General features: G+C 42.7%; 1 protein-coding gene across 4 annotated transcripts in view; it reads right to left on the bottom strand.

Moving 5' to 3' along the window:
• The window catches only part of USP33 (ubiquitin specific peptidase 33), an 84,089-nt gene that overhangs the window by 9,230 nt on the left and 56,482 nt on the right, over window positions 1-18,377 (bottom strand). For 3 of the 4 annotated variants that reach the window (XM_029062854.1, XM_029062855.1, XM_029062857.1), the window contains 8 exons: window positions 16,245-16,417; window positions 16,060-16,154; window positions 15,531-15,564; window positions 13,130-13,175; window positions 11,103-11,283; window positions 4,756-4,882; window positions 2,472-2,641; window positions 1,765-1,846 (listed from right to left, as the gene is read on the bottom strand). In XM_029062854.1, the coding sequence (XP_028918687.1) occupies window positions 1,765-1,846; window positions 2,472-2,641; window positions 4,756-4,882; window positions 11,103-11,283; window positions 13,130-13,175; window positions 15,531-15,564; window positions 16,060-16,154; window positions 16,245-16,417 (908 nt within the window). The remainder of the gene's footprint in view (window positions 1-1,764; window positions 1,847-2,471; window positions 2,642-4,755; window positions 4,883-11,102; window positions 11,284-13,129; window positions 13,176-15,530; window positions 15,565-16,059; window positions 16,155-16,244; window positions 16,418-18,377) is intronic. The other variant, XM_029062856.1, reaches the window with a different exon arrangement.

Below are 18,377 nucleotides of genomic sequence, written 5' to 3'. Positions count from 1 at the left end.
AGACATATACTGAAGTCTATCCGGTCAACAGAATTTTAACAAAAGATCAGTTTCAACCACCTAATTTGGGATTTATCTACAACGATAAGGATCAGTGTGTAAACAGACCAGCTTATAAAACACGCCACCCTATTAGTGTAGCAGGCTGAATGGGAAAATGTGGGAAAAAAACATGTATCAATTCTACAGATTCAATTTTTTTTGCACTCATGAAATTTAGAGAGCTGAAGACGTATCCATTTCACAATTCCTACTCCTCAGCACCCCTTTACTACCCTTTCATGATCCAGGTTCAAGACACACTTTTCTTCACTGACACTCAGATAGCAGCCCTCTACTGCACACTGGTAGGCACTCTTTACCAACTCAGTACTACCTAAAGCTTCCTTTTGTAGGTCAGAGCCTCTCTTATTTGGTTCTTCTTGCCTTAATCCTCCATTCCCACATATCCTTGAAGACGCTACTCTATTCTAGATCTATTTGTGGAATATTGCTTTTGAAAAAGACTCAAATTCCCACCCCCAAATCTTCTTTGCATAGGGCAAAATCCCTTAACCTTTTCCATTTCAAGAGGCAAAACACAAAATTTTTTTTCAGGGTTTTTTTTTTGACACAAATCTTTCGTGCTTCCTATAAGGGGTACATAAATTTATATGTTAAAAAGCATGTTAGGCTAATGTTAAGAAAGCCCAAAAGGGTAATAAAATTTTATCAAAGTGTATATATTTTATCAAAATGTAACAAATTGTGTTCCACAAATACATAAAGTCACCAGCTGCCCTACCTGAACACAAAGTTACCCACATGCTATCTGGAATGCATTATTAATGATCCTGACAGACAAGGTGAGAGCCTCAATCATGTGAGTACTATGCATGAAAAATGGAACTAATTAATGTCAGGTTCTCTAAAAGAGCACAGCCACTGACCCTGATCGTGGAAAAAATTCCACCTGTGAATCAATGCCAGTCTTTCTGCTGGCAGGAACTCCATAAAAAGACTTTTTCTTTCTAGGTAGAGGCTTCTCCTCTCTGATTCAAGGTTCCAGCAGAGAAAGCTAACATGTTCAGAATCAAAGTAGTTTCCTCCAACACTTTTTTCTCTTCCACATCTTCTCTCCCGACCCTCCCGTCCCCAGCCTCCAAGACCTCTTGGCCAGGGTGGGAAGGAGAAGTTTCCCATTCTAACAACAACAGAGTAAGAGAGACTGGAAGTTTCGCGAGGGCAAGGAACATGTCTTTTTGCTCATGCTGTTCTCACTGTTTCAAGAACTTTGTCATGTGCTCTGCACAGGGTATGTTCTCAATAACTACCACTGATTGCTTGCTTTTAAGGAGGTTGGGAGATGACAGAGGAAGAGGGAGAAATGCTCTTGGGCTTCCCCATCTCCATTTCAGAAACCTCAGGGGACCCTTTCCCACACAAAGCCCCCGAGGCTTATTTTTCAGTACCATCTGGGAAAATCCTTATGACAGGATGGCCTCGGTTTATGCATATTTTTAATCCTGATTTCCAGTACTCCTGTTTTACTTCCCATAAAACCAATAAGAGGGAAAAGGAACAATCGATTTGTAATAGGATGAGATCATTGCAGCAGCATTTATTGGGTGCCCAACGGTGCAATGCAGTGTACCCAGTGTTTGGGATGGATAAAATCAGCAAGTGACACATTCCCTGCCTAAAAAGGGTTTATATTGTAATGGAGGAGACAGACATAAAAGTATTTACAGACGGTTGTAGAAATAGTTGTATTTAAAATTATACCTGCTATATAAGTTATCCCAAATGTTCTGAGGCAGCATTACAACAAGGTCTTCTATATACCCAGCTTTGCATGGAGGAACACCTAAGAAAAATTAATTTGGAAGAATTTTTTTTTGTCACAAAAAAACACCTTCATTCTCAAATTTCTCAACTCACTTCACTGCTTCTTTTGGAACAGCTTCCCCAACTAAAGAAGTCACATGAAACTCTCTCATTTAACTATTTCCAGAATGCACAAAATTTTTTTAAAATTCTACAGGTGATATAAAATGATTTTTAAAAAGGTTTTGGTGTTTATCATTTCCTTCTCTTAGATACATACATCCAGTGTTACGAACATGAGCAATTTTGGCAAATGCATGATTAAATAACTGATTACTAGGGGAAATCAATGGCACATTCTAATTTCAATTTCAATGAAGTTGAGAAAATGGGTTAATTAGGAAAAAGGATGGGGGGAGGGAGAGGAGAGGAATAAATTGGACATTTATAACTAAAAACAAGCCTGGAGCCCTCCAGAATCACTGGAGGACTGAAGAACATCTTGTTGACAACAGTGTCTCTAGCCATGGGAGAAACTATGGGACAAGGAACATCATTTGCAACTGGACCTTCAAGTCCCAATGTGCATATCACACGAAACCTAACAGCTATTACAGTAATGGATTTCCACTCCTACCGTCGTTCCCCATTGTGGGATTTCTTACCTCCATGAACACAAAGGAAGTCATTATTTGAAATTGGTCCTGGCTCAGCAAAAGTCTTGAATTTATTCAGCCACTGTCGAGAAATATAAAACTGGAGAAGACTCGGTTCCATCATATTCAACAAATTGGACACCCTTCGTCTCTCTTTCTGTGCATCCTCGGAACTTTTTCTGTTAAAAATTAAGGGTCTCATTGAACAGAAGGTACCAGAGACCTTAAAGCAGTTTAAATGACTCCCAAAAAATGCAATATGGGAAAGATAAATGGCTCGTTTTATTTTAGCTTGCAAATTCGGACCCACTATCCATTTAGCCCTAAAATGAGTCCAGTTAGCTAGATCGATAGCCTGCTGAATTCCGGTTGTTTCCATGGCTACCTCACAGCTAGTCACATCACTTTAGAAAATGAAGGGACAGCTCTATGTGAAGACATTTTAAGCTATAGAAGTGCATCAGATAGTAATTCCGATTTCTCTGTTTCAGAGCTGCACAAAAATTAATCCCTATTCCATTAGACTAAATTTTACCCCATTACCAGATCAGAGCTGCTGAAAAAGGAAACCATTCTCTCAGTTTGATACTTGGAAAGAACAAAACACACTCCAGTTCTTTCACTAGTTTAATAATATTACGGTTCTCCATTCTACTTGAACTTTATTCTCCATGTGATTATCTATCTCTACCCCAGCACTTAGTACAGTGCTTGGCACATAGTAAGTGCTTAAAACCACAATTATTATCATTATTATTACTCTGTTGCTTTCATCTTTAGTCTTCTAAAATCACTTACTATATTGGTATTGTACTTACTGTATGTAAAATACTTACTGTATTTTATGTCTCTTTGGACATATTGGCTATCAATCAACAGTATGTATTGTGCACCTACTGTGTACTAAGTGCTCGGGAATGTACTATAGAATTATATGCATGTTTCCCTGCCCTCAAAAAGCTCACAATTTAGTGGGAGAAGCAGACACTAGAAAGTTACAGATAGGAGGAGGAAGGGGAGAAGAGTGGGTAGAATTAAAGAAGCAGCATAGCTCAGTGAAAAAAGCGTGGGTCTGGCAGTCAGAGATACTGAGTTTTAATCCTAGCTCTGCCACTTTCCTGTCTTTTGACCTTGGGTAAGTCACTTAAATTCTCTGTGCTTATTTCCTCATCTGTAAAATGGAGACTCAATGCTTGTTCTTCCTCCTACTGTAAGGCCCAGGTGAGATAGGGACTGGGTCCCAACCTGATTATCCTGAATCTACCTCAAGGCTTAATACAGAGCTTGGCACATAGTAAGCTCTTAAATACCACAATTACTGTCGTATTTGTTATTATCATCATTAGTGGTGAGTGCTCAAGTTTCGGTGGTGCAGAAGTGCCCCTGCTAGTTTGTGAACTCCTTGCAGGAAGGAAATCACGTCTACTAACTCTACTGAACTTTCCCAAGTGCTTAGTTTAGCGCTATGCACAGAGAAAAGGCTCAATAAAAGCAGAATGGCCTAGTGGCAAGAGCCCAGGCCTGGGAGCCAGAGGACTTGGTTTCTAATCATGACTCCGCCACTTGTCTGCTATGTGACCTTGGAAAAGTCAATCCCAAGGGCCTCAGTTACTTCACCTGTTAAATGGAGATTAAGACTGTGAGCCAAATGTGGGACAGGGACTGTGTCCAACCTGATTATCTTGTATCTACCCCAGCACTCAGTACAGTTTCCAGCATATAGTAAGCACTTAAATACTATAGAAGAATAAAATGAATATATATAATTGCTGAAATGTCTGTGATGAATGCTCAGATGTTAAAACAATATATGTGCACAAGAGCACTTAAAATATCCGCTAACAATACAATACAAATCTAACCCTCTTACTCATCTGCTTTTTTAATAATAATATTATTTACGGTATTGTTAAGCGCTTACTATGTGCCAAGCACTGTTCTAAGCACTGGAGTAGATACAAGATAATCTGGTCATCCCACGTGGGGCTCACAGTCAATCCCCACTTTACAGATGAGGCAACTGAGGCACAGAGAAGTTAAGTGGCTTGCTCAAGGTCAGAGAGCAGATAAGTGGTGGAGCTGGGATTAGAACCCACTTCCTCTGACTCCCAAGCCCGTGACCCTTCCACTAAGCCACGAAATCATTACATTAGAAAGAAAAACAAGTCATCGTTATTGTCACCTCTAATGAGAGTAGTTATTTTGAGAGCTTTAGAGTCATGAGAAACTTGCAAGCTAATCCTGTGAATTAGCCTTTACCATTATATAATTTTGACTCAAAGTATTTCCTCACCTGTAAAAGAGTACATAAGCTTCTGCATTCTGTACAGTAGATTCAGAAACTTCTGTGACACTTTGGTCATCAAATTCATACCACAGATTATTTAGATTATTTCGGCAGTAGGCTATGTAGTGTCCACCTGCGTTTGCAAAAAAAAAAAAAATTGGTACCATACGAGGACGATTTCTTTGTAGTGAAACAGAACAAATAAGTGCAGGATGAAGAAAAATGGATAAATCTTCAAAGAAAATGAGCCATTTTCAAGTCATACGATATTAAATCTCCCTCCTGGGTGAATGGTGGAGAAATATTTCAGCAGAACCCAGTTTAATATCACCTGTTAAAAAACACTTATGGCACAGAAAATTTGGCATCAGAGAATTACCCCTGGGAATGAAGCTATGGAGCACTATTAATGAGCTTCAGCACCATTCATTTCTTTGTCCCTTGAGCGGTTTATCATGTCGTTCTACTCTATTTCAACAGACTAAGGTTCCATTCTTCACACAGACCTTGACAATGGACTCCCTCAGGCAACAAGAATGATTGCCTGAAAGGGAGCCAGGGCATTTGACAGAGGGTCTCTTGCTATTGATTGGGGCTTAGCCACATTTGACCTTGGGAATGGAATGTAGAGAGTGACCAGGCAGTCAGTTCCTGAGCAGAAGAGTTTTCCATTTGCTCCTACATTTCAGCCAACTCAATACAGCTGTGCCACGGCAGCAGAAATCAGGGTCAGATCAAGGGCAAGCAGAGAGGCACCTACGCTTCAAGAACCCGCATGCTTCTGGGTAGCGAGGACCAAGCCTTGATCCCCGATCCCCTTACCCCCACAATGGACAAGAGGGTACTAAAGGGGCTGTAGCCCCTACGTTCTTTCTTGACCCTGCTAAGAACACAAAGTCAGCCATGAGGCTATATTGTACCAAAAGCTACTTTCATTCTAAAACTTCTGATTAGAGGACCCATTCCAACTCCACCTGGAAAAGACTGGATAAGGAGTAATAATTACAATAATAATGGCATTTGTTAATAATAATGTTGGTATTTAAGCGCTTACTATGTGCAGAGCACCGTTCTAAGCACTGGGGTAGATACAGGGTCATCAGGTTGTCCCCCTTGAGGCTCACAGTCTTAATCCCCATTTTACAGATGAGGGAACTGAGGCACAGAGAAGTGAAGTGACTTGCCCACAGTCAGACAGCTGACGAGTGGCAGAGCCCATGACCTCTGACTCCCAAGCCCGGGCTCTTTTCACTGAGCCACGCCGCTTCTCTGTGCCAGGCACTGCACTAACTGCTGGGGTGGATACAAGCACCTCATATATCAGGTGTCCCTCTCTAATGGTGGCCCCACATTTAAAATGTGTAGAAGGCAAGTTATGGCATCTTCCCCTACAGCTACAAATCCAATTTTTGCAAAAGGCAATGTGGTTTTCATGCCAGTGTCAGAAGCTGAAGTTGAGTCCGCAGGGTTAATCTCAGGGTGAATCTGGAAGAAAATCTGTTTTTGTTTTAATCTACCTGGAGCACACTTTATCCTAAGCAATAATCTAACGGTAGCAGACCGAGGAACACTTTTAAGATCAGTGTTTCTAGAGCTATGCTCGCTTCAGGCCCTTTTCCAGCAGCATCTACGGATACTCTTTCCCCCCGCACCTCTCCCGGCCGGCACCACCTCCTAACCGACAGACTGACTGACTGACTGCATCTCAGGATCTTACACCATCTTCAACCCTGTTCCCATATGGGGCTGCCAGTTTGAAGGCCTCCAATGTAATCCCAGTGTCTAGCAGGTTTGCAGGGGCACAAGGGGGAACACAACCAGCTACACCAGGCAGCAGCTGGCAGATGGGCAGATTCTCAGGCTAATTAGAAAATTAGAAGGTTTGAACAGAACACGGGCTATCAAAACTGTCCTAGTTCTTAGGCCTACTATTCTGAATTGTGACTAAAAGTACTAACCAATTTTCCTGTGTCCATCTGGTTAAAAAACCAAACTCTGCTAATGTTATTAAAACATAAGCCAATGGAGGCCTCACCCTTTTGTGAACTTTAGGTGAGTGAGCAATTATGTCCATTTTTAAAACGTTAAAATACCCAAATTTTTGACACCTCCTTTCTGCAATAGTCTAGTCTTCACATAGAAAAGCACGAAGCCCACATAAGAAATAGCATGGCCTAGTGGATAAAGCACAGGCCTGGGAGTCAAAAGAACCTGGGTTCTAATCCCAGCTCTGCCACTTGTCTGCTGTGTGACTTTGGGCAAGGTACTTTACTTCTCTGTGCCTCAGTTACCTCATCTATATAAATGGGGATTAAGACTGTGAGCCCCATGGGGGACCATGGCCTGTGTCCAACCTGATTAGCTTGATCTTCCCCATTGTTTAGTACAGTGCCTGGCACATAGTAAGCACTTAAATGCCATTAAAAAAAATGGGGTGGGGGAGAAGCCCAGCAGTTCCTTAAACAGGGCATCTCCTCACTTGGACTCTGCCCTGAATAAAAGTTATTTCGCATAGGATAACAATTTCTCAGCTGGTGACATCAGCAAAAGCTCAGTTAATTTCATGGGAGGATTTAGGCAACTAAGGAGAGGGCAAGAAAAGTGGAGCAAAACCCAAGAGTCACAAGGAAAAAGGAGAGAGACCATTTTAGAAGACTGGAGGGAAAAGGCATGTGAAACTGGTGCTCACCAGGAAGGCTGAGGGCCAACAGAATGAATTAGCCGGGAAATCTGGGTGGGCTCGAGGCCAACAGAAGAGCTACTCAGGGAATTATAGCAATGGAGCTGGTAATTGCTGAGTTTAAATTAGTAACAACTTCCAAACAGATACCTTCTGGATCTATCTGCATGATTCTGTTGTACACTTATTGTTTCTGTTACAAGGTTGAACAAAGTAAAACTGTTACACTCAAACTATGTGTCTGAGTGTATGGAGCCTGCAATAAGAGAAATTACTTTCCGGCAGAGGGAACGAGTGGGGTATTTGGTATTTCTCCAAACCTCAGACTGCCTGTAAGGCACATGACTGGTTAGTCAAAATGTTTCCTTGCCTTTTGAGGTTCCTAAATTTAAATGATGGCAGCAGCAAACTATTAAGATAAGCTTGGGGCACACTAGAGAGGAGCCCCATGCGAGTTCCTATACTGGCTGTAAATTGCCATGGGCACTAGGACCCTGGTGCTAGAAACTGGGTGTTCAACTTTAAAGAGTCATGGAAAATATAAATTAAAAAAAAAAAATTACACTCCTTCCTCTCATAGCCTGAAACTCAGTTTTGGGCCTGTTTGACATCATTCATTCATTCCTTCAATAGTATTTAGTGATCGCTTACAAATAATAATAATAATTATGGCATGTGTTAAGTACTTACTATGTGCCAGGCATTGTTCTAAGTGCTGGGGTAGATACAAGATATTCGGGTTGGACACAGTCCCTGTCCTACAAAGGGCTCACAGTCTTAATCCTTATTTTACAGATCAAGGAACTGAGGCACTGAAGTTATGTGACTTGCCCAAGGTCACACAGCAGACAAATGGTGGAGCTGGGATTAGAACCCATGACCTTCTGACTCCCAGGCCTGTGCTCAATCTGTTAGGCCATACTGCTCCTTATTGTATTAAGTGCTTGGGAGAGTACAATATAACAACAGACACATTCCCTGCCCACAATGAACTCACAGTCTAGAGGGGTAGACAGACGTTAATATACATAAATAAATAGACAAATTAGAGATATATACATATATGCTGTGAGGATTGGAGGGAGGATGAATGGAGGAGCAAGTAAGGATGACGCAGAAGGGAGTGGAAGAAGAGAAGAGGAGGGTTTAGTCAGGGAAGGCTTCTTGGAGGAGATGTGGTCGGGAAGAACAATTATTGGTCTGATATGAGGAGGGAGGGAATTCCGCCAGAGGAAGGATGTGGGCGAGAGGTTGGTGGCGAGATCAACGAGACTGAGGTAGAGTGAGAAGGTTAACGTCAGAAGAACGAAGTGTGAAGGCTGGGCTGTATCGGGAGAGCAGCAAGGTGAGATAGGAGGGGGCAAGGTGATTAAGTACTTTAAAACCAATGGTGAGGAGTTTTTGTTTGATGTGGAGGTACTCAGACAACCACTGGCAGTTCTTGGAGTGGGGAAACATGGTCTGAACGTTTCTGAAGGAAAATGATTAGGGCAGCAGAATGGAGTATAGACTGGGGAGAGGCAGGGAGGTGAGCAAGGAGGATGATACAATAATCAAGGCGGGATAGGCAAGTGCTTCCATCAATGTGGTAGCAGTTTGAAAGGTGAGGAAGGGGTGGATTTTGGCGATGTTTTGAAGGTAGAACTGACAGGATTTAGTGATGGCTTGAATATGTGGGTGGAATGAGAGAGAGGATAATGCCAAGGTTATGAGCTTGTGAGACAGGAAGGATGGAAGTACCGTCAACAGTGATGGGAAAGTGAGGGGAGAATAGGGTTTGGGTGGGAAGATAAGAAATTCAGTTTTAGCCATATTAAGTTTGAGGTGACGGGAGAACATCCAAGTAGAGATGTCTTGAAGGAAGGAGGCAATGCGAGACTGCAGAGAGGGAGAGAAATGAGGGCTGGAGCTACAGATTTCAGTGTCATCAGCATAGAGGTGAGTTGAAGCCATGTGAGCGAATGAGTTTTCCAAGGAAGTGGGTGTAAATGGAGAAAAGAAGGGACCCAGAACTGAACCTTGAGGGACACACACAGTTAAGAAATAGGAAGCATAGGAGGAGCCCGCGAAAGAGACTGAGAGGAGGAGAACTAGGAGAGGGCACTGTCAGTGAGGCTGAGTTTGGCTAATGTTTCCAGGGGAAGGGAGTGGTCAACAGCGTCAAAGGCGGCTGAGAGGTCAAAAAGGATTAGAATGGAGTAGAAGCTGTTGGATTTGGCAGGGAGATCATTGGTGACCTTTGAGAGAGTAGTTTCTGTGGAGTGAAGGGGAGAGAAGCCAGATTGGAGGGGGTCAAGGAGAGAATTTGAGAAGAGGAATTAAAGACAGTGGGTATAAACAACTAGTTCAAGGACTTTGGAGAGAAATGGCAGGAGGGAGATAGGCAATAATTGGAGGGAGCTGTGGGCTCCAAACAGGGGTTTTTTTTAGGATAGAGGAAATACGGGCATGTTTAAAAGCAGTGAGGAAGAAGCCACTGAAGAGTGAACAGTTGAAGGATGGCAGTTAAGGAGGGAAGAAGTTAGGGGGAAAGTATTTTGACAAGGTGAGAAAGAATGGGTCAGATGCACAGGTAGAAGGGGTGGATTTTGAGAGAAGGCAGGAGATTTCCTCTAGAGATAGTGCTGGGAAAGACGGGAGAGTTGAAGAAGGGGCAGGAAAGGGGAAGGACTGGAGGGGGCAGGGGGAGATTTTCAGGAGGTCACGCCTGATAGTGTGAATTTTATTGATGAAGTTGGTAGGTCACTGGGGGCAAGAGATGGGGAAGGCCTGGGGGCAGGGGAACTGAGGAGGGAGTTAAATGTCTGGAACAACTGGTGAGGGTGATGGGCATCGTGTCAATAAGGATGGAGAAATAGTTTTGCTGGGCAGAGGAGAGGGCAGAGTTGAAGCATGCAAGGATAAACTCGAAATGGACGAAATCAGCCTAATATCTAATTTTCTGCCAGCAACGCTCTGTGGCTCATGACAGGAGTGAAGGAGGCGGAATGTAGAGGTGATCCATTCACATCATAAATGCATGTGATATTCATTTTTTGTTAGAATAAACTCTAGTTAGATCATCTAGTTAGATCAGAGAAGCAGCGTGGCTCAGTGGAAAGAGCATGGGCTTGGGAGTCAGAGGTCATGGGTTCGAATCCCGGCTCGGCCACTCGTCAGCTGTGTGACTTTGGGCAAGTCACTTGACTTCTCGGTGCCTCAGTTACCTCATCTGGAAAATGGGGATTAAGACTGTGAGCCAGTCTTAATCTGGGACAACTTGATTACTCTGTGTCTACCCCAGCGCTTAGAACAGTGCTTGGCACATAGTAAGCGCTTAACAAATACCAACATTATTATAGTTAGAGAAGCAGCGTGGCTCAGTGGAAAGAGCTCGCGCTTGGGAGTCAGAGTTCATGGGTTCGAATCCCGGCTCTGCCACTTGTCAGCTGTGTGACTGTGGGCAAGTCACTTCACTTCTCTGTGCCTCAGTTCCCTCATCTGTAAAATGGGGATTAACTCTGAGCCTCACATGGGACAACCCGATTACCCTGTATCTACCCCAGTGCTTAGAACAGTGCTCTGCACATAGTAAGCGCTTAACAAATACCAACATTATTATAATCTGGACATTTAAAAGATGCTAAGAACAAATGCCATGTCTCCACACTGATTTGTAAAAACTGGTACTTACTACTTGCAGTCCCATGATGACAAATGGCAGACAAAAGATCATATGTCACAATTTGCGCCGGGCTGTCCTTAGCAAGAAACGATTGAAGATCCAGGCCTTCCAGTGGAAAAGATACATGGGTACTGATTTTGGTGGAAAACATCAGTTCGTGTCTGAATCTTTTTAGATGAATGCATAGAATCTTAAAAGCAAGCCAAAAAAAAGAAAAAATAATTTATTCTGCAGTGAGAAACTTAGGGTTGGCCAATGTGCTGAATCCTAAAAAAATGTGCTTGTTTTGGTTCTTTTAAAATTACCCTTCTTTTATAAGGCTGGTTAAAGTGCTGCACTGCATTTTCCTATAACAATGAATTTCACAGGTTAACTACAATCAGAACGACTCACTTTCATAAACCACTTGCTACAAAGACTCTAAAGGTATCCGTACTAAAAGCTATTATTTCTCTACAGGAAATTTGAAGCACACTTTTTCAAACCAAAAGTCAACTGAGCGAGGAGGATTAACAACCTGATTTCCAGTTTAGTTCATTGCTTTCATGGGCACGGTCTGTCCTTTTTGTTCCAAGAGTCCATTAACTATTCAAGCTTCAAACAGTTCCCTAGATGACGTGTTTCTTTTTTTATTTTGGTTTTGCAATGAGGACTACAATTCGTTTCACTTGGTCCCCCCAAATCTAGGAAACCCCCAATTTCAGTGCATAAAGTACATTATAGAAGCAGCGTGGCTCAGTGGAAAGAGCCTGGGCTTCGGAATCGGAGGTCATGGGTTTGACTCCCGGCTCTGCCACTTGGCAGCTGTGTGACTGTGGGCAAGTCACTTAACTTCTCTGTGCCTCAGTTACCTCATCTGTAAAATGGGGATTAACTGTGAGCCTCACGTGGGACAACCCGATTACCCTGTATCTCCCCCAGCGCTTAGAACAGTGCTCTGCACATAGTAAGCGCTTGACAAATACCAACATTATCATTATTCTCTGTGCCTCAGTTACCTCATCTGTAAAATGGGGATTAACTGTGAGCCTCACGTGGGACAACCCGATTACCCTGTATCTCCCCCAGCGCTTAGAACAGTGCTCTGCACATAGTAAGCGCTTGACAAATACCAACATTATCATTATTATTCTCTGTGCCTCAGTTACCTCATCTGTAAAATGGGGATTAACTGTGAGCCTCACGTGGGACAACCTGATTACCCTGTATCTACCCCAGCGCTTAGAACAGTGCTCTGCACATAGTAAGCGCTTAACAAATACCAAGATTATAACTTTCCATTAACAGTCACAAACCTCCAGGAAAGGAGTCCCAGGAACTGGTAACACCTAACTTCACAAAACAGCACACACTGGCCAGGCAGAACAAAGAGCCGACCAGAGACTCGGCACACCATTCATAACACCCTACTGCTCCTCTGACACCTAAGGCCCTGGGCCAGGGGAAGAGTGAACCAAGCTTCAGACCCTCCTCCTCCAACCCGCTCAGCACCATTTGGGAGAAGAGAAGGGTGCCTCACACCTGCACGGAATGAGAAGAGGAGCCGGCCTCACACCCTTCATAGTTTAGAACAATGGAACGGGTTGGACAGCATAGCTTTTAGCATGCCTGCCAAATGCGCCCTTAATGACCTATTTCAGACTCTCAATTAGATAAAGACTAACTTCCACAAAGTATGTGCTGTCTTCCCTCAATTTTGGATTTAGAGCTCCAGGCCCTGCTAATTTTCACTGTATTTCTCCAAATCATATGGGGAAATGGTGGCGGGGGATGGTCAATATTTGGAGCTCTCTCTCTTTCCCCCCTGACTTGTTGGGGTTATGAAGGATAAAGTCCTAGCTGTGTTAGGTGGGTGGGAGGACAGGGAAGAGGAGTGGAGGTCCCCTGAATGAGTTCAAGTGACATTGTCATCGACCAATTTTCCCCCACAAACCCATTAGGGAGAGCAGGCCCGCATCAAGAGGTCCAAGTCCTCCTATCCATAATAGCTTAATTGACCAGCCATATAAAAATAAATTGAGTAATAAAGTCAATACCTCAGGAAACTTTTGCACTTTACAGAATTTAACTCCATTCCTCAACCTAAGCAAAAAAGAAATAATTTAGTTCTAAACATGTTGTTTTACATGTAACACCATAAGAATAATTTTTACCGGGTGACGACTATGTGCAGAGCACTGTACCAAGCATTGAGAGAGAACAATGGCCTTGGGAAGTTCCCAAGATGAGAGAAAATAGTCAAAGGTGGCACAATTAACCAATACAGCAGAACTCACTTAGAGTGAGACCCTGAGGTCTTTAACACACTGGATGCTTCCTGGAGACTTTCTGACAAAAGCCTCCTGCTTGAAGTCCTAAAATCTACACCTTCAGAAAGGGCATTGCTGAATCTCCAGACCACCCCTCAGTGGAGTAAAGTATATGCTCTGGCCGGGCTGGACATGGAAGGGCAATTTCCACTCTTGCCCTTGGAACAGAATACCTCCTACTTTGGCAAAACACCCGTCCACATCCCAGGCATAAAGCCGACTATGGGCCATCCCGTGTCTGTGCTCTAGCACCACTCTTAGCAGCAGTAGCCACGGTGGTGTGGCGACAGGAGCAGGTGGCCCAATAAGATGCACAATCATGCAAGAAAGTAAAAAGAGAAACCAAATCCCTGCTTTCCCCCTTCAGCCACCAGTTCCCAGGAATTCTCGCTTCTACCGACTCCTCGGTTCCACCTCCCTGGCAGCCACAGCAGGAACCCCAACAAGCAGCAGGTGGCTAGCGTGGCTCTAATTTCATTTATTTATTTCTTAGTACAACCTAAGTGCTCAATAAGTTCCATCGATTGGTTTTTAATTCCACCATTGCAAGTTCACTCTCTGAGAAAGCTGCAGCTCCGATGAGAGGTTGGTGGGCGTGTGGCTGAGGAAGGGGCCTCTGCTTCCATTTGCAGAGTGGCTGAGCCAGGGTCCCACAGGACTGGCTGGAGTCTCCTCAAGGACAGGGGATCAGCCCCACTGGCCTAGACATGACCCCTGCACATTTCTTCCTAACAGTAGGCAAAGTCTGGGTCAATTCGGTAAATCAATTTTAACATTTAACCAGCTTAAGATTTATTTTTAAACTCAGCTTCTGAATCAGAATAAGAACAGTGGCAATTAGAGGCTGAAAGACTTGAGAAAAATGACACGTTGACTGCTAAACCACTGGGAGGTAGACTAAGGACACTCACAAGGCCTTGAGGTAAAGCGTGGGTGTGCGCGTGTATGTCTGTACATGGACGAGTGTGTGCATGTGTAGGGGAGACCTGGCTGGAGATAAGGATTAATCTTTTTCCTCCTTGTTATTTCTCTTGGAGAGGGAGGGGAAGAAAAGGGAAAGGAAGAGGAGAATGACTATTCAAGGTTAACCTGCCTCCTAGCCTGCCAATTAGCATAACATTCTAGTTCACGCTCTACTTGCTGCTATTGTGTCTCCTCCGGTGCAGAGTGGAATGGGTAGTGGCAGGGGGTACAAGAAAGCAGAGCTGCCTCAGCTACTAGCTACCCGGTGTGCTCTAGGCGGCCGCGGGAGAAAAAAGCGCACAAGGGCCAGCGCAAATGAGGATTCTGAGCGGCCAGAAGCCACCACGGCTGCTGTGTTTCGTGGTGTTTCATTTCCTCAAGCCCTGGTTGACACCTTGGTGTTATCAATGTGGGACCAGGGCAACTGCAGAGGGGACAGAGCGGATAGAAGGATGACGAGAAGGCTGTTGACGGGCTTTCCCTTGCCCTGGGGCCGAGCTTGCCAGGCCAGCCCGAGAGAAGCGAGGCTGTGGCGGTGGCTGCTCAATGGCCCACCCTCAGAGCCGTTGCCAATCCAGTCCACTCTTGCAGATGCAGAGAAGGAGCGGGGCATATGTTGGGTGCAGGGGACTCCCGCATGCTTTCCATGAGGTCTAGGACTGGCATTACCCTGTCCAATTTTACAAAGACAGGCTCACTTCAAACCATATGAGGTTTAAGGTATTCTGAAAGCTTCAAAAATAAATAAGAATCATGTCACGTTGCACCACAAAAAATCTATATGTGTGTGTATATAGATGTATACCTATGCTCTATTCCTTAGGAAAAGGTTTTTGGATTTTCTAGTTGAATAACAAAACGTTCATTAATATTCCAGTTACAAGTCTTATTCAAGTCTTGGTCAAGTCAAATGATTTATATCTCCTTTATCCCAAATTTATTAGCCAAACCTGCCAAAAATCAGGTTGCTTTTTATCTTTTATATAAAGTTTAAGCTTATATTATGACCCAGATTTTCTCTCAAAATTTAACTGACAAATTAAGCCCCAATTTTTAATTTTAATTCTTGAAAACTGATAGGCATAATCTTTCCAGTGAATGAACTACAGTTCACAGGGCAATAATGCTTACAGGAGGAAAAACAATACAGTTGATTTTCACTTACTTTTTGCACTTTTCACAACTGTACATATTGTCACCTGTAGACATCAGAGAACATTTATTATTCCTAAATTAAAGCAAATACACTTAATACCTAACTCCTGGTGGGTTAAGAATCAACTTCATAAATGAAATCTATATTTAAATTTGTAAGATCCCAAAAGGTATTCTTTTCAATATATTAATTTTCCAATGTAGCAAAACAATTGATTCAATTATTTGATTTTAACTCTTTAAACACTGAGTCATTAAACCACACAAAAAAGACTTTGGAACAAACGGGAGGGAGAATGTGGAAGTTAGAAAAAAATACATATTGTTTTCAAAATTAAATGCTCCTAATTCTTTTCATTTGAAATTCAGACACATTCGAGTATTCTCTTATGGGATTATTTCTTGTCTTCAATTTAGCTTTCAAGTCAGACTAATCATATTGGTAGATATTTACAAGGATCCACTTTTAGTAGTTATGTTTACTTTTGATTCTTTGGTCATTTTTCCTGTACAGTAAAATACTGGACATTTTCTCTTACCTTTGAGTTCATCTCTGGCGAAAAAGGCAGCAAGACAATCTTGCAAGGTTACTACTGGACCCCAAAACCAGCTAGGAACACATGAGACAACAAACCTGAAATGTCATTGACAAAAAAAAACAGCAAGTGTTCTGCCAGTAAAGCAGAAACATCAATTCCGATGCATCCTGAAGAAATATACCTACCTTTTAAAGTATTCCATGAAAAATGCAATCCACCCTTGGGGGGCATATGCTTCTCCACATGATCCTGCCTTGACTATAGAAGTTGGGTGACTCGATGAATGTAGCTTAGCAAGGTCTTCCTTCCCGGGAATTGGTAAAGATAGATCTTGAAAAGTCTCCAAGGTTACAGACACCTTAAACAATTTAAACCGAAAGCTTTGAAAGGGAAATAATCTTTACTCATAAATTTTCAATGCAGAAAGAAGGGATTGAAAAGTTTCAAAACTATACTAAAAAATGAGACCCAATGTTAACAAGGCTAAAGCAGAATATCAGAGAAGAATGTCAAACCTTAACTACAATAGATGGGATTTTTTTTGAGTGGGGCAGAGACATCAATATCCTTCTAAGCTTCAATATGCTTTTATTCCAACTCTGCCACTTGTCAGCTGTGTGACTGTGGGCAAGTCACTTAACATCTCTGTGCCTCAGTTCCCTCATCTGTAAAATGGGGATTAACTGTGAGCCTCACGTGGGACAACCTGATGACCCTGTATCTACCCCAGCGCTTAGAACAGTGCTCTGCACATAGTAAGTGCTTAACAAATACCAACATTATTATTATTTTATGGCTTCCAAAGAATATTCTCAGAGAAATGTGGTAAGCTGTTTTCAGCTGCCTTGAAATATAATTGTTTTTATGCTCGTCAAGTAGTATGGCCATAGAGTTTGATAGATTTATGTGCTGACTCATGTAGAGATACTCACCATAAAGTCATAGAACAACCCAATTTAAATGGTGCACTCCAATACCATAAAATGAAAAACCTATATTCAAGAGGTAGGAATATTCTACGAAAAGCATCACTAGCGGGTAGATCATTTACTTTTTCTTCAGAAATACAGATTATTCATTCAAGAGATTAGGCACAGAGAGTCAGGCTCAGACCACAGCTCTCCCCCCACTCAATGTCCTCATCTTACAACAAGCCGTCCTCAATTAGTTGACCAGCACCTGAGCCATATCGTCCCTTCAGCCAACTCCAGCACATTTGGACTTATTTATACTCCTCAGCACTCATGTCACGTGTATTCTAAATTGTTTATTTTGACCACCATAAATATTTTTATGTTTATTTCCTCCATTAGAGGAAATAATTACTGTAATTATTTACAGTATTTAATTATGACAGTACAGTAATTATTACTCTAATAATTACAGTATGTGTTAAAGCACTTACTGTGTGCCAAGCACTGTTCTAAGCTCTGGGGTAGGTACAAGTTAATTAGATCGGACACAGCACCTGTCCCACACAGGGTTCACAATCTAAGTAGGAGGGAGAAGAATTGAGGGAACTGAGGCACAAATAAGTTAAAAGACTTGCCCAAGGTCACAGAGCAAGCAACTGGTAGAGCTGGGATTAGAACCCAGTTTCTCTGACTCCAAGGTCTGTGTTCTTTCCACTAAGCCATAAAAGTGCCACTTCTTTAGTCTGTATTTCCCAAGTGTCTAATAAAAGCCAAGTGGGCCTGCAATAGTTGTGGCTACTATGAAGGAAATGGCAGCACATTTTCAACATGCTGTGTACACAGTAAGTGCTCAAAAATACGATTGAATGAATGAATGAATGTCATTCTACACTGTAAACTCTTTGAGGGCACCAACTGTCTATCAATTGTACTCTACTATACTCTCCTAAGCATTTAGTGCAGGGTTCTGCACACAGAAAGCACTTCTATAATACAATTAACTGACAGCTGCTCACCAAGACACCAAAAAGTACTTCCCCCTTCCTCGTGGGTTTCAGGGGAGAGGGGAGACCATTAAGGCAGAGGGAAAAGGAGTCTTGGGTTGGACTGAGAACTTGAGGAGACTATGGAGGGAGTCTCAATGGGAGATTTTGAAGATTCATAGGTGGAGATCCTCTAGACCTCTGGAGACGTCGCGCAAATACTTTAACTCCTAGAGAATCCCCTCAAAAAGTGCCCATCTGTTAGGCAGTGTGGCCTTGGACAAGACAATCATCTTGAAAGTCCTCCCAACTGATCGGGTCAAAAGGCTGGTAGGAAAACTACAGGGAAGGAAAGACCAGTAAAACTACAATACCTGAGTTTTCCAAGGGTTAGTTTCACTTACACTATCCAAAAGTGGCT

Source organism: Ornithorhynchus anatinus, chromosome 4 (genome assembly GCF_004115215.2).
Source record: "Ornithorhynchus anatinus isolate Pmale09 chromosome 4, mOrnAna1.pri.v4, whole genome shotgun sequence".
NCBI classification, from domain to species: Eukaryota; Metazoa; Chordata; class Mammalia; order Monotremata; family Ornithorhynchidae; genus Ornithorhynchus; species Ornithorhynchus anatinus.
The sequence above is the reverse complement of the archived record's forward strand: the minus strand, read 5'-3'. Positions and strand labels throughout refer to the sequence as shown.